At 40.3% G+C, this 13,489-nt stretch overlaps 1 protein-coding gene across 2 annotated transcripts in view; it reads left to right on the forward strand.

Moving 5' to 3' along the window:
* Nucleotides 1-469: 469 nt before the first annotated feature.
* CCAR1 (cell division cycle and apoptosis regulator 1) overlaps nucleotides 470-13,489 on the forward strand; it is a 27,036-nt gene continuing 14,016 nt past the window's right edge. Inside the window, exons 1-9 of one of the 2 annotated variants that reach the window (XM_010194640.1) lie at nucleotides 470-590; nucleotides 7,681-7,853; nucleotides 8,450-8,494; nucleotides 9,152-9,184; nucleotides 10,234-10,427; nucleotides 10,971-11,085; nucleotides 11,169-11,361; nucleotides 12,534-12,666; nucleotides 13,090-13,251. In XM_010194640.1, the coding sequence (XP_010192942.1) occupies nucleotides 518-590; nucleotides 7,681-7,853; nucleotides 8,450-8,494; nucleotides 9,152-9,184; nucleotides 10,234-10,427; nucleotides 10,971-11,085; nucleotides 11,169-11,361; nucleotides 12,534-12,666; nucleotides 13,090-13,251 (1,121 nt within the window). In that variant the 5' untranslated portion in view covers nucleotides 470-517. The remainder of the gene's footprint in view (nucleotides 591-7,680; nucleotides 7,854-8,449; nucleotides 8,495-9,151; nucleotides 9,185-10,233; nucleotides 10,428-10,970; nucleotides 11,086-11,168; nucleotides 11,362-12,533; nucleotides 12,667-13,089; nucleotides 13,252-13,489) is intronic. The other variant, XM_010194641.1, reaches the window with a different exon arrangement.

The raw sequence follows: 13,489 nt of genomic DNA on the forward strand, positions 1-13,489 counted from the left end.
GAGGCGAGCGGCGGAGTTGGTGAGCGGCCCTGCCGCGTTCGCGTGGTTCACTTGCCCTTGTTCGGGGAGAGCGAGCCCGAAGGCGTGCGGTGTGTGCCTCTGCCGGCAGCGCTTCCCGCCGCCCGCCTGGGAGCAGCCCTGCAAAGGAAATCGTAATAAGAAATAGAAATCCCGCATTCTGCGGAATCACCTTTTCTTTAGTCTTCGTTGGAAACTCGGGTGAATTTTGTGTTTAAATAGCGTTCGCCCCATTGTTAAGAAGGGGAGGGCGGAGATCGTGCTTTAGGAAAATACAGTAACTTGTCTCGCAACTTTTCACGTTTCCCACTTCTGATGCATATTGCCCGCTAGGTTTAGGGATGTAAAAATAATATTTCAACACCTTTTTTTTTTTTTCTTCCCTTTGACCCAGAATTAAAATAGCCTGATGGTTTATGTTTCAAAGATTGTAGCTGCGCTTTATTTTAATAGATTGCAGTTATAGAAGATAGACACCCAGGAGATTTTGCCTTTCGCCATGGCTCAGTTTGGAGGACAGAAGAATCCCCCTTGGGCTACTCAGTTTACAGCCACTGCAGTATCTCAGCCAGGTCAGTTTACGTATCACTTAATGTTTGAACCCTGACATCTAGTAGATTTGGAGGTTCTGTAGTTGGGTGTGCAGTTAAGAGTGGCACCATGCTAACTAACTTATGTAATTTCTATCTCAATGGTTTAAGTTGGGAGTTTTTCCACACAGTAGATACATTAAAGATCATTGCTTAATACAAGCTGTTGGGTTGGGGTGTTTGTTGGATGTGGTTTGGTTTTTTGAAGGGGTGATAAGTAAAGTCCCAAGTGAATATTTATTGATTCTCTTGGTCAGTAAACAAGATATTAAGTTTCTTATAGCCAAAGATGCATAAATCAAGCAAACTTTTATCAAATTGCATTGCTCTAGATTAAATAACAACAGCACTAAGAAGGCATTACAGAATTTTTAAGTGCTGCCCGAGTTTCATCTCCTGGGCAGCCTGAATCAATGTTTATGAAGTGTTTTGCCTTTACTAATGTGTTGGACATCCTTCACTTAGGGAAGACGTCTGTGGAAGTTACAGCTTGAATGGGAAGGGGTGTATGTTTTACTTTTTAATGTCAAGTTAGAATTTAAGGATCCCTATAACCAGAGGTATCACCCTGATAATGATGGAGGCTTTCCTTTGGTTTAGCTAAGAAGCCTTATTTAATCGCAGGCTAGTGTAGTTAAAAACATAACTGCCTGGATTTTCATGTTTTACATCGTTAATAGCATTAAAGGTTTTGAGGCAAGAATGTGAAGCTTGCTGCGTGGTGAATTTTGGTGCTTCCATTTCCAGTTCTGGGCTGCTTTTTTCTCTTCTTGAATACAGTGTTGTCTAAATAGTGTAGTTTCATTGTCTAATGTGGAAAGCCTTCAACAAAGCTGTAGTACTTTGAGGATTCAAGGTGTCAAAATGCAAGCATAGGCAGTAACTTTGCTGAAGAGATGTCTGAATAGTTGTATGTTTTTTGCAGTTGTCCTTTGCATCTTGCTCTAGTTTGATAAGTTGAATGGCGTATCTCCTTGGTCAGTGGTTTTATTTCTGGGAGCTTAGCAAAAATTAGGAAAGCCTGCCCTTCTCTGGAGGTGCATATTGGGGGGGAGGAATACCCCAAATCTCCCGACTCAGTTTTCCTTCCTGAAATGACTCCTCCATCTCCAGTCTTTAATTTGGGTAGTGATCCAATCTAAGTGCATATCCTCAGGGAACTGTCACCCGCCATCCCTGTGTTTCACAGTACTTGGTCCCAGTCTGCCTTTCCCTTTTCCTCCGTGCCCATTCAGGCCCACTCTCCACCTAAAATGTTGCTGTACCAAACCAGCTGCCTACAAGCATTTGTTTCAGTGTTTCTCTGAATAGCTCACACTTCCCTTATCCAAATGGCACTATCCCCCTTCTGTAAAAAAATTGCTTTTTGGCATTGGGAACATGGGAGAGCCAAACTTTGCTTTTAGTTCTTGTGTCTGACTGGGTGATGCTTTGGAGTGATCAAAGGATGGCAGCACCTGGGCTGGAGTATCCTTAATGTGCTGGCTGATGTGGCAGCTAATGCATCACAAGTAGCGGTGGAGGGCCAGCTCCATGTCCTGTTTCAGAGGGAAAGCTGCACAAAACCTGTTGAAGGGGAGGAGCTGGCAGCCATCTTAAACCTCACTGAGCTAGGGCCAGGAGGGGGCCCTGGAGAAGAGATGGATGGAGCAAGGGCACTAGAACGCACCAACTTCTCATCCGTTTTCTTGTTCCTGTGACTCTGCCTTTGGTTAGCCTACTTCTGAGCCTCCTTAAATTAAATGAAGTGCAGAATTTAATTGGGATAGGGCCAGTCAGCATCAGTTGCTGTGAGAGTTTTTCACCTGCTCAATGAGGACAGTACCTCCAGGGTTTTTTAGCTGTTCATCTGATCCAGCAGTACCTGACTCAAACGTGAGAGCCATTAAAGACTAACATTTGGTTGCACTTTTGCCTTTTTCTTTACTAGTTCTGCCCTCCTTCATGTTCCTAGTGTCCTGCTTGACACTGTAGTGTCCCCTCTCCAGTATCACTTGAAGGCATTTAGTTCTTTGCGTTCTGTGCAGCCCTTTCCTTTTCCTACTGTGTTACACAATCACTGTGTCTGTGCCCTCTTTTTTCCCTGTCTGTGCTACTGAATCGAGTCCCTGAGATTCTTCCACCCAGCTGCTGTTTTAGTACCCGTGTATGTACCTACTTTTTTTTTTTTGTTTCAATTGGCAGTGCTGAATTATAATACAGAGCACAGGAAACTTCTTTTGGAAAGTATACAGTGCTCTTTGACCCTGCTGAGAGCCAGAGAACCATGGTTAGTGGTGACATGTGGCTAAGTAGTCACCTTTCCTGCACTTTTCAACATGAAGCTCTGACTGTCCAGGTTGCTTGCCTGACGAAGAGAGATGCTGTCAGTGCTCAAGCACGCTGACTGGTGTGTATGCTCCGCTGCGGCTGTGCTCAAGAAGATGTGCAGATTGGCTTACCCTTGTGAAGCTCAGTGGTCATAAACTGATTTAAAAGTACTACATTTGCCAAACTCTTACATATTTTCAGAGGTTTAGCAAAAGGTGTTTAATAGATATTAATAATAATAAAGGTGTTTAATATATATTAAGATATATATATTATATATATACATACCAGCTGCTTTTATCCAAATGTCAGGTTCCTTCTCCAGAGCATCAGGGTGCTTGGGTGTGGGGGGAAAAGAGATCTTGATTTTTATAACACAAGCAACACGATGTATGGCTTTTTCCTAAGCTGTTGTCAAAAGAGGTGAGTGATGGTGTTATAAACTCAGTTTGATAATTGCAAAAAGGTAATTTTGGGGTTGGTGGATTTTGTTTGTTTGTTTTTTGTTTTGGTGGGTTGTGGGTTTGTTTTTTTTAAACTGCTGACTTGGATGCTGTCTTGACCATCCCCAGTGAAAAAGTAACTATATGAGTTAAGGCTCTTAAGGTGTGATGCTCTACGGTAGTGGTAGAGTGACATGCTATGTAATGAAGGGTTCCTGGGATCCCTTTGGGATAGCTTACTAATTACTGTCTGTGCCTGTGGTATTAGAAGAGACAGGTAATTCAAGGTACCAGCAAAGACAAATATGTGAAGAGAGACTCTATTTGTAATGCAGTGAAATTTTCTCTACTCCTTGTCTCATGATTTTGTGTATCACATGACTAAAGCCATAGTAAAGCCTCTGCTATGCTGGTTTAAGTGTTGTTAAAGCATAAATTAAATTATGCTGACTACAGAAAATTAAATTTAGAAAAAAAAATACAAAATTCTTAGATAGCACAGATTGCTTTTTGTAACTACTTTTTACACTTGCATAATGATGTGCAGGTTGGACTTGATGATCTTAGAGGTCCTTTCCAACCTTAATGATTCTAAGTTCCTGAAACACCTTCCTGAATCCTCTCCTGTTCTCTAAGTTGTTAATTTTGAACATACCTTTGGTTTGTATCGCAGCACTTGGCATGTGCTGTTTTCAGGGTTATGATTTCTGGTTGCATAGTGAAGCCTGTTCTTATAGAACTGAGGTCAAGGGGAAGTCCTAGCTAGACTGCGTTCTGGTTGATCGGTGGTGATGTCTTTGCTATATCAAGACTTCATTGCATTAGAGTGAGGAACAGTGCACCTGGTGAAAGCAAAAGTGTCTGAAACTCAGTGTGTTGTTATTGCTGGTGGCCCCTATGAAGTGACTATGAAGAAAAGTATAAGAATAGGGCAGTCATGTGGTGGGTCTCGGAGCCGCTAAGAAACAGGAGCTGATGCACAAGTTGCTGGCTTGCTGTAAGCGGATGTCCTGTGATAAATACACTGAGCCTACTTCCTATTGTGTGCCTGTTAAAAGGAATTTTTTGTTTAGCAGGTTGTATGGCGTTTGTCTTGCAAGCGTGTTTAAGCTTGAGGAAGCTTAAAAATCCAAGGATGCAAACTCACAATTTCTGACAACTGTGACAAGTGTCCAAGGCCCTGGATAGGAGCTGTAATCTTTTACTGTAATACTCATAAATCTGTATTGCTTACCAAGCTGATATACGTGGATGCATACTTTGAAGATGTTTCCCTAATCTCCAAGAGTCTCTGGAATTTAGAAGCATCAAGAGAGACTACTAAATACTGTCTGTGTGTTTGCTGGAACAGAAATTTCTGTTACTGAAAAAGATGCTTGCAGCCTAGGATTCCAGTTTCTTTCAGATGGACAGGCCATGCGGTGTTTGGTGTGAATGGGAGTTGTTTAGACTGCATTTGAAAGAAGGCATCTCCATCGCTGCACTTACTGAGATAATTGCAAATCCGAAGAAGCTGCTGTTTGTCACTGCAGGTGTTTGTTGCCAATAGTAATAATATGGCAATCACATGTCAGTTCCACGATTCCTAATCTCAGAGAGTCTCTGGAATTTAGAAGCATCTAAATACTGTCTGTGTGTTTGCTGCAACAGAAATTTCTGTTACTGAAGAAGATGCTTGAGCTGCAGCCTAGGACTCCAGTTTCTATCCAGGCTCTTTCAGATGGACAGGCCATGCGGTGTTTGGTGTGAATGGGAGTTGTTTAGACTGCATTTGAAAGAAGGCATCTCCATCGCTGCACTTACTGAGATAATTGCAAATCCGAAGAAGCTGCTGTTTGTCACTGCAGGTGTTTGTTGCCAATAGTAATAATATGGCAATCACATGTCAGTTCCACGATTCATTCTTTGCCTCTGGAAAAACAAGCAAGAAAACCAAACTAGTAATGCAAACATGGTCACCTATTTAATCAGAGCCTGTTTGACCGAGATGAGTACGTAGATGAAAGGTAGTCAGACTCCTGGAATACTTCAGGGCAAATCAGCAGGAACAAGATATAACTTTGAAAAACTTGTTAGTACAAGTGCTAACCTTTGAGGGATCTTGGCGGTGTTTTGTCTTTGCCTTTTGTTAGTAAATTGATCTGTGGTGTTGTAGATGACATGATACCCAGTTAACATTCAGTGCTCATAAAATGATGGTAGAGGTGACAACTATTTTTTTTCTTTCATGGACAAAATGGAATAAGAGTTTTGGGGTGGGAATTGTTTGAGATAATTGTGGTTTATGCTGGAAAGTAAATGGTCATAGTGGAAACTGGAGAGTGGGATAACCCCAAGCTTTGTTTTTGGGAGAAGCATGTTAATATTTGTGTGGGTATCCTTGGTACAAAAACTAGGAGAGAAATTGTGAAATTTGCTTGATGGTGCTTTCCAAGTCCATCCCCCCTGTGTTGGTACAGCATGAGAATAGAACATTAGTCTGAATGGCAGTAGCTAGCATAGTCAAACAGATACAAAGATAATACCGTGAAGTGAGTTTATGCACTAACAGGAATTTCTGCTCAGCATGTGGGAATATGAAGTTGTCCCAGGATGCAGCAGCAAAGCATTTTCATAGATGTAAATGTCAGAGGTGTGTTACGTGAGGCTTTGATAAGGTTCCAGATGAGCCTTCTGGATGGTCAGAAATGCACATTCAAACTAGAGCTGATGGACAAGCAGGAGAGAAGAGGATCAAGAGAATGGAGGGCCTGTCATGAAACAGCCCTCAGATTTGGCTTGCTTGGCTTCTGAACAATCGTGAATGTTGGAATCTTCCAGGGGACAAAGTCACGTAATACTGTAATTTTGCTGTACTATGGAATGCTTGATTTCACTATTAAAATAGTATTACTTCTTGGAATACTTATGTGACAGTATTTGATGCAGATCAGAGTAATGGTGATTATTTTTCACTGTTGTTTTCATATTGCAAGATGATTAGTGCCATCAACTTGTTTTCTGAAGAGTGTAGTCTGCTGGAAAGAGCAGCGCGGTAGAGGGAATTGCCTCATTCAGGATCTGTTGAGTTGGTTACAGGATTTTTTGTGTATTCTATGGTGATGATCACCAACTACAAACAATCTTTTACTGCATCTCTGTGTCGGGAATGAGGGCTTCAGTTTGGATCAGTAAAAAAGCTGTGAAGCACAAACTCTGCAGGAAGAATACTGTAAATCTGTTCTTTGTTTCATTGTGCCTTTAACGGCTTCGGAAGAGAAAGGAACCCTGTCCAGCCTGAATGTTCTTCAGTTCTGGAGGTGGCTGGCCGACTTGTTTTTGCTGGCAATATTTTTACATACTCGGTTTCAGTTTGGTTTTATTTAAACATGTGGACTTGATGAAGTGATATTTGATCATGCAGCAGCAGATAACTTTTTTTAACAACTCCTGTCAAAAGAGAGAGCAGGTTTCCTGACAGCTTGCTGTTCTTCGCTCAGCTTTGCATTGTGCAAGGCTCTATGTTCCTGAAAGTTACATCCGTAAGTTTTAAGCGTACCTTGTTCGCAAGTATCGCGTGCATAAGAAGCATAGCATGTGCATAGCTGCTTCTCATGATTTGCTTAATATTCTGCAGTGAATTAAAAACTGATAGGACAATAAAACAAACTGATTTTCCCTTCCAGGTAGTTGAGTCTGGGCAGCAGATACCCTTTCTAGAAAGAGTTGGAGAGAGCTTGACCTGGTCCCTTTATATATGGGGACTCATTAAAGTCTCTGTTGTTATAAGGCTGTTCTTCTCTACCAGCCCCCACATCTACAAAATCTAGCTCACTTGGGGACAAAGACAGTAGGAAGTGAGTGAAAGTGAAGCCTGGTGCGTTTTCAGAGGACGTGTTCCATCAGCCTCTGTTTCATAGATGCTATTACAGTAAACGTTTATCTTGCCCTCAGATAGAATGAAACCTCTTATCTAAGAGCAACAACCTTCATCTGGCTCATCCAACCCTGAAATACATTCGAGAAATAATACAGTGTATGTGTGTGTTGCAAGTGGGCGCAGATGGGATGACAACTGCTAGAGCTGTAATATCATAAGTAACTTGAGAGAAGGAAATCAAGTAGTCTCTGTGCCTCTGCTGTGGTGTACTGTTTGTAAATGAATTTAGAAGAGAAGCTAATGAGGTGTGATCCTTTATCTTGAATTTTGGAATTGAATTCATCTACTTCATGAGCTTGACTCGGGAGTGAAGCATTACATACTGTGTGTAGTGTAACTGTCAGAAACCTCAGCTGTTTAAAGTTGCTCTTAGAGCTTATTGTGTGTGTTCTCTTTTCAGCTGCTCTTGGTGTGCAGCAGCCATCGCTGCTTGGAGCCTCTCCTACTATATACACCCAGCAGACAGCACTGGCAGCAGCAGGCCTAACTACACAAACACCAACGAACTATCAGCTCACTCAGACAGCTGCTTTACAGCAGCAAGCTGCAGCTGCAGCAGCTGCGTTACAGCAGGTAAAGAAAAAGGAGCGTTTGCTGTTGATTGTATGAACATTAACAATATAAAGCAGTGGCTTTGTAAAGCTGAAGTATCAAGGAGAAAAGCAGAATGGGAAATGGTGAACATTGCAGTATAAACCTATCTTTAAAAAATGGGGTTTTACGTCTACAACTATCAATAGTGGTATTAGTCTGAAGGTGGGAGTTTTGGCTGTGGAGGTGCCCACTTACAGCTTTAGAAAGCCTTTTGGGAAAAGGAGCTTTGCTTCAGCTAAACTGAGAATCTCAAGTTCCAAGTATCTTCCATCACTACTTGTATCCTTAATAGCATTTTGCATGATTTCATAATGTGCCTTAGATACTGTATAAGTATCAAGCTTAATCAAAATTGCTGGTTTTAGGTGGAAAGGGTATATCAGAGTCCATTGTAAAGGCTAAGAATATTTGTTATGAAAGTAATATATGTTAATACTATAAGTTATGTTTTGTATTAGAATTGTTCAATGTGAATAGTTTCTGTCTAAAACTTGCTTAGCAGATAACTTGTATGTGGTATTATTAGGGTAATACTACTTCCTGTTTATGAGATATTTCGCTTTTATCTGTTTCAGCAATATTCACAACCTCAGCAGACTCTCTATAGTGTACAGCAACAGGTTTGTCTGATTCTTACTGTGTACATCACAAATAACTTTACAATAATGTTGACTGTGTGTCTTACAGGATTTGTCTCTGAAATCATCCTTGTATGGGAAGTTGTTAGAGAAACTAAGTAATATTTTTTTATTAGTAAAAGAGAGCTTGAAGTTCATAAACTTGGAGGCGTATCCGGAATGGAAGCTTGCCTGCCTTCATGCAAAAAGGAGATTTAGAAGTATATCCTATCCCATGTGTACACGATTCCTGCTAAACTTTGCTCTAAACAGGGCTGTGTATTTTAACTGCTGGAAAGATGCTGTCCAAAATAAGTTCCCTTTTACATTTTTTAATGGTCTTTTAGTCTTTTTCAAAATCCTGTTAAAAGGATGTGGAAATTACAGGCCTAAGCTTCTCCAGCTGCCAAAACATTTTTTTGGTATTGCTGTTAACTTTCAGTTACAAAAAAGCCAGCGTTTTTGCTTACAGAATAAACCTGGACTATGCAATCTTAAAATTAGCACGAGCACAATTTTATGCATGTGCTGAAATGACCAAACCCCAAAGGACTATTAACTAACTCCGATTAAGCAGAAACTCTTACTTGTAAAGAGGAGGTAAAATTGTACAATTTCCTTAAGAATATAAAATGAATTTATAACTTTATTTATTTTAAGTTGCAGCAACCTCAGCAGACCCTTTTAACTCAGGTTAGTTTGGATTTATTGTTTGGTCTTAATCCCCAAACACAAATAACACAAGGGTGCAAATCTGTGACATCTTGGGCGATTTAATCTGTAAAATGAGCTGAAAGAAGTGGACATTTTATTGATACAGATGTTAAGATATACATAGCCTTGGTTTCAAAAATTAATGGCAGCCACTTCTCCTTAATCTTGAAGGTAATACGTATTTTGATTACATCATAATATGTTTCATTTGAACTTTGTGGTGTTTTGCAGTAAGCAACAAACTGGGAAGAGAAATCTTTCTCTCCTTTGAGAAGAAATTTAACTTTGTGTTAAAGTTATTGAAGTATTGTATAGAGAGGTTTAAAAAGAATCCCACTGAGCTTGACAGGTTTAAAACATGCAACCCTTAAACGTGCTGTAAGTTGCTTTAGTTCCATTTTCACATAACATTTTAAACATACTTTAAAAAAAAAGGTAAAAATGAGTTACTTAATTTCATTACCTTATTGTGTTCTGGTTTTATAAGAAGGCAAGCATGTGAATTGTTCCATTAAGGAAGTGTTTGTCAGCATCAGCCGTTACTGACTTCCGACACTGCAGCTGGGATATAAAAGAACAATCTCTCATCCTGTATTCCTAGTGAACTTAGGAACTTGTCTCCTCTTCAGGCCCACTGGTACAGGTTACCCGTAAAAAATAACCAGTCTCCGTTTTCTTTCTAGACAACGTGTGTATTTTGGGGAAGTTGACTTTTTTAAAAGCAAAGGATAAACAAAGCCAGTCTTCATTCAGAGTAGGAAAAAAGTAATCTTAAAAACAAAAAACCCATACAAAGAAAAAATACAAACCCAAAATAACTTCCACGTCCTGAAAATTGTTCAGAATAGTTGCTTCTCTAGGTGATCCTGCTCTGGCAGGGGTTGGACTAGGTGATCTTTCGAGGTCCCTTCAAACTCCTAACATTCTGGGAGACTTTTTAAACTCCTGTCTACGTGGATAAAGGAACTGTTCCTTGTAGGTATGTCAGCTGGTTATAAGATTTATAGTTTGCCTTATTTTGCTTTCAGCCTGCTGTTGCGCTGCCTACCAGTCTTAGCCTGTCTACTCCTCAGCCAGCAGCCCAGATAACTGTTTCTTATCCAGCGCCCCGGTCAAGTCAGCAGCAAACCCAACCACAAAAGCAGCGTGTCTTCACTGGGGTAGTTACTAAACTACATGATACATTTGGTTTTGTGGATGAAGATGTCTTTTTTCAGCTTAGGTAAGATGTAAATACTTGTCTGCAGGTGTAGTCTGTGATACCCTCACTGAATGAAAGGTTTAGATGGTTGCATTCTAATTCTGTGACTCCACTGATAGTGTCTGCAGTTAGTATTTTTTTTTCTGTCAACACTGAAAGTCAGATGGTCAAATAAGTTAATAGACATTACATCTGAGTTCCTTTGTGTGAATTTTTGAGTTTTCTTAATGCAAAACCAAAAGCTGAGTGGCTCAGAAGGTGTTAAACTCCTTATAATGTGAAATGCAGAATTTGTGGTTAATTAAATGCATATAACTTGCTATCCGCCTATCTTAACTGCGTGCTGTTTAAGGAACTTCTGCTTTTGGGTTGAAGATGGGAATTAAATTCCTGTGCATGCTCCGAACTGAAGCACATAGTACTTTCACTGAATTTGGGGGGTAAATGCTGTTCCTATAAGCTTTTTTTTTTGTGAACTTGTAACTACATTCTCTCAGCTTGAACTTGCAAGTGTAAAACTCACTAAATAAGACTCTCATGATACATTTTCTGTAATGTTTGCAGTGCTGTTAAAGGAAAGACACCTCAGGTGGGTGACAGAGTTTTGGTAGAAGCTACTTACAATCCTAATATGCCATTCAAATGGAATGCACAAAGGATCCAGACACTTCCAAATCAGGTATGTGGGGTTACCCAGTGTAACTTGTACTGACCATTTCTGATTCAAGCTCACTCACAACTCATTTTCTCTTCTGCTGTTAGAACCAGGCACAAGCTCAGCCGTTACTGAAGACGCCTCCCGCAGTTCTTCAGCCCATTGCACAGCAGACTGCATTTGGTGTTCAGGCACAGCCACAGCCACAGTCCTTGTTGCAGGCACAGATATCAGCAGCTTCAATCACACCTTTGCTTCAGACACAACCTCAGCCATTACTGCAGCAGCCCCAGCAGAAAGGTGCTCCTTGATGCACAAACTTTGTTGTGGTCCTTGTGGTGCTTAGTGTTCTATGTTGGTTTTTGTTTTTAGTCAGAAGACTGAAGTAATAGCTCAAATAACTTGGGAGGGTCCTTAAAGAATTTACGGTTTAAATATGTGTCTTGCTGCAGCTATATGCAAGGCACATTGCCTGCAGTAGCTCAAGAATCACCTGGTTAGTGAAATCCCCATGGCCTCTTGTTCATATTAAGATTTCATAATCTGAAAGCAAATTCAACGTCATTTTTTATTTTGACACACAGAAAAGTTTGGGAGTTGGAAGTATTAGTGGCAGTGTAGTTCTTCAGCATCTTCTGGAGTGATCAAGCAGATAGGGTTTCATACGGTTATACTGTTAAAGAAATATTTCTGTATTTGTGTTTTATTTATTTCAGTTAGCCAAGTTAGCATTTGAGAGAAAAAGCACGGAACATGGCAGATCTAAAACAAAGCTTGTTGTGGGGCCACTTGAACTTTGAGTGGCTGAAGAATCAGGAATAGGACTGACAATAAGATAAAATTGTCTTGTCTTACCTACAGTAAAAGCAAGGGGAAAAGGTCTGAAGCTATCACCTAAGCAGAACTGTTTTGGATGAATGCTTATTACACTCTAATTAGTCCTAGTTCTTCATTGGTGTTTAGTAGTGTTTTCTCCATTTGCAATCAGCTGGTTAAATGTCTTGAGACAGCAAAAGTACGTGCTGGGGGATTGATGCAGCAGTATAATAAATCATTAAGCATAATTTTTCAGGAAGCTAATTGGTTTTTACCGATCAGTAGTCTCAAAAATAGGTTTTAGGCTTTCTTTAGTTCAAGGAGTATAGTAGTATATCTATCTTAAAACAGATTACTTTCCTTAGAAAAGGCTTAGCTATATACTGTGGTAGCTTCCATGTGCTGAGATTATATTAGCTTCCATCTTAAGAGGAGACTTTTAAACCAGTTTCACTTACTAGAGTCCCAGTTTGCATTAGTGAAGAAAAGCATCAGTCTCTTGATCTTAGGGTGGGTCTTAATAATAAATACATTTATTTGACTCTAAAGGTAGTTTAGAAAATGGGCACAAGTGAAAAAACAGTAAAGCAGCAATGTTTGTAAAGTGTAGGTAGTTGTCCCCTATGATGTATTGATCTTGTGCATTTTTGTTTCAGGTGGTTTGTTACAGCCCCCTGTTCGTCTAGTTTCACAGCCTCAACCAGCTCGAAGATTAGACCCACCATCCAGATTTTCTGGGAGGAATGACAGAGGAGGAGACCCTATGCCAAACCGAAAAGATGACAGGAGGTATGCTGTAGACTGGATTATAATCACAGCATTCTGTAAAGACCTGGCTCGAAATAGAGCTGAGCTTCTTGCTCCACAGTGAGTCAGTGATACACACAAGTGGCTTTACCGTTCGGTATTAGCGTAGAGTTCTTGTCAAAGGAATTGCACAACTGGTCTCTCTTGTAAAGAGACAGTGTACTGAAATAAACTGTGAGGAACTTTCTTAGGTGATCTCTGACAGGTCTAATTTCTGTTGTGCTAGAAACCATTTTGTGTTACCAGCATGCAAAAAAAATTATTTATCTTGTATATATTTTTTAAGTCGTGAAAGAGAACGAGAGAGACGTAGGTCCAGGGAAAGATCACCCCAGAGAAAACGCTCCCATTTTGTGCTACCAGCATGCAAAAAAAAAATATTTATCTTGTATATATTTTTTTAAGTCGTGAAAGAGAACGAGAGAGACGTAGGTCCAGGGAAAGATCACCCCAGAGAAAACGCTCCAGAGAGAGATCACCTAGACGAGAGAGGGAGAGATCACCTCGAAGACCGCGACGTGTTGTTCCTCGCTACACGGTTCAGTTCTCCAAGTTTTCATTGGACTGGTATGTTTATAGTGCCAGATGGTTACTTTCAGCTCGCTTAAATTGCAGACTGCTGTGTCAACACATGTGTGTAGTGAGTGTTAAATGGAGATCTTTAAAGAAAGATCAAATACGTAATGGCTGAGAACCTTGCATGATAAACTTTTTTGAGGTTCTTTGTTATTTTTGTATGCTACTGCAGAATACTTTTATAACCCTGTTTAATAAATATTCCCTAGTATGCCAACACCTTAATTGG

This window comes from Mesitornis unicolor, unplaced genomic scaffold (genome assembly GCF_000695765.1).
Source record: "Mesitornis unicolor isolate BGI_N332 unplaced genomic scaffold, ASM69576v1 scaffold361, whole genome shotgun sequence".
NCBI lineage: Eukaryota > Metazoa > Chordata > Aves > Mesitornithiformes > Mesitornithidae > Mesitornis > Mesitornis unicolor.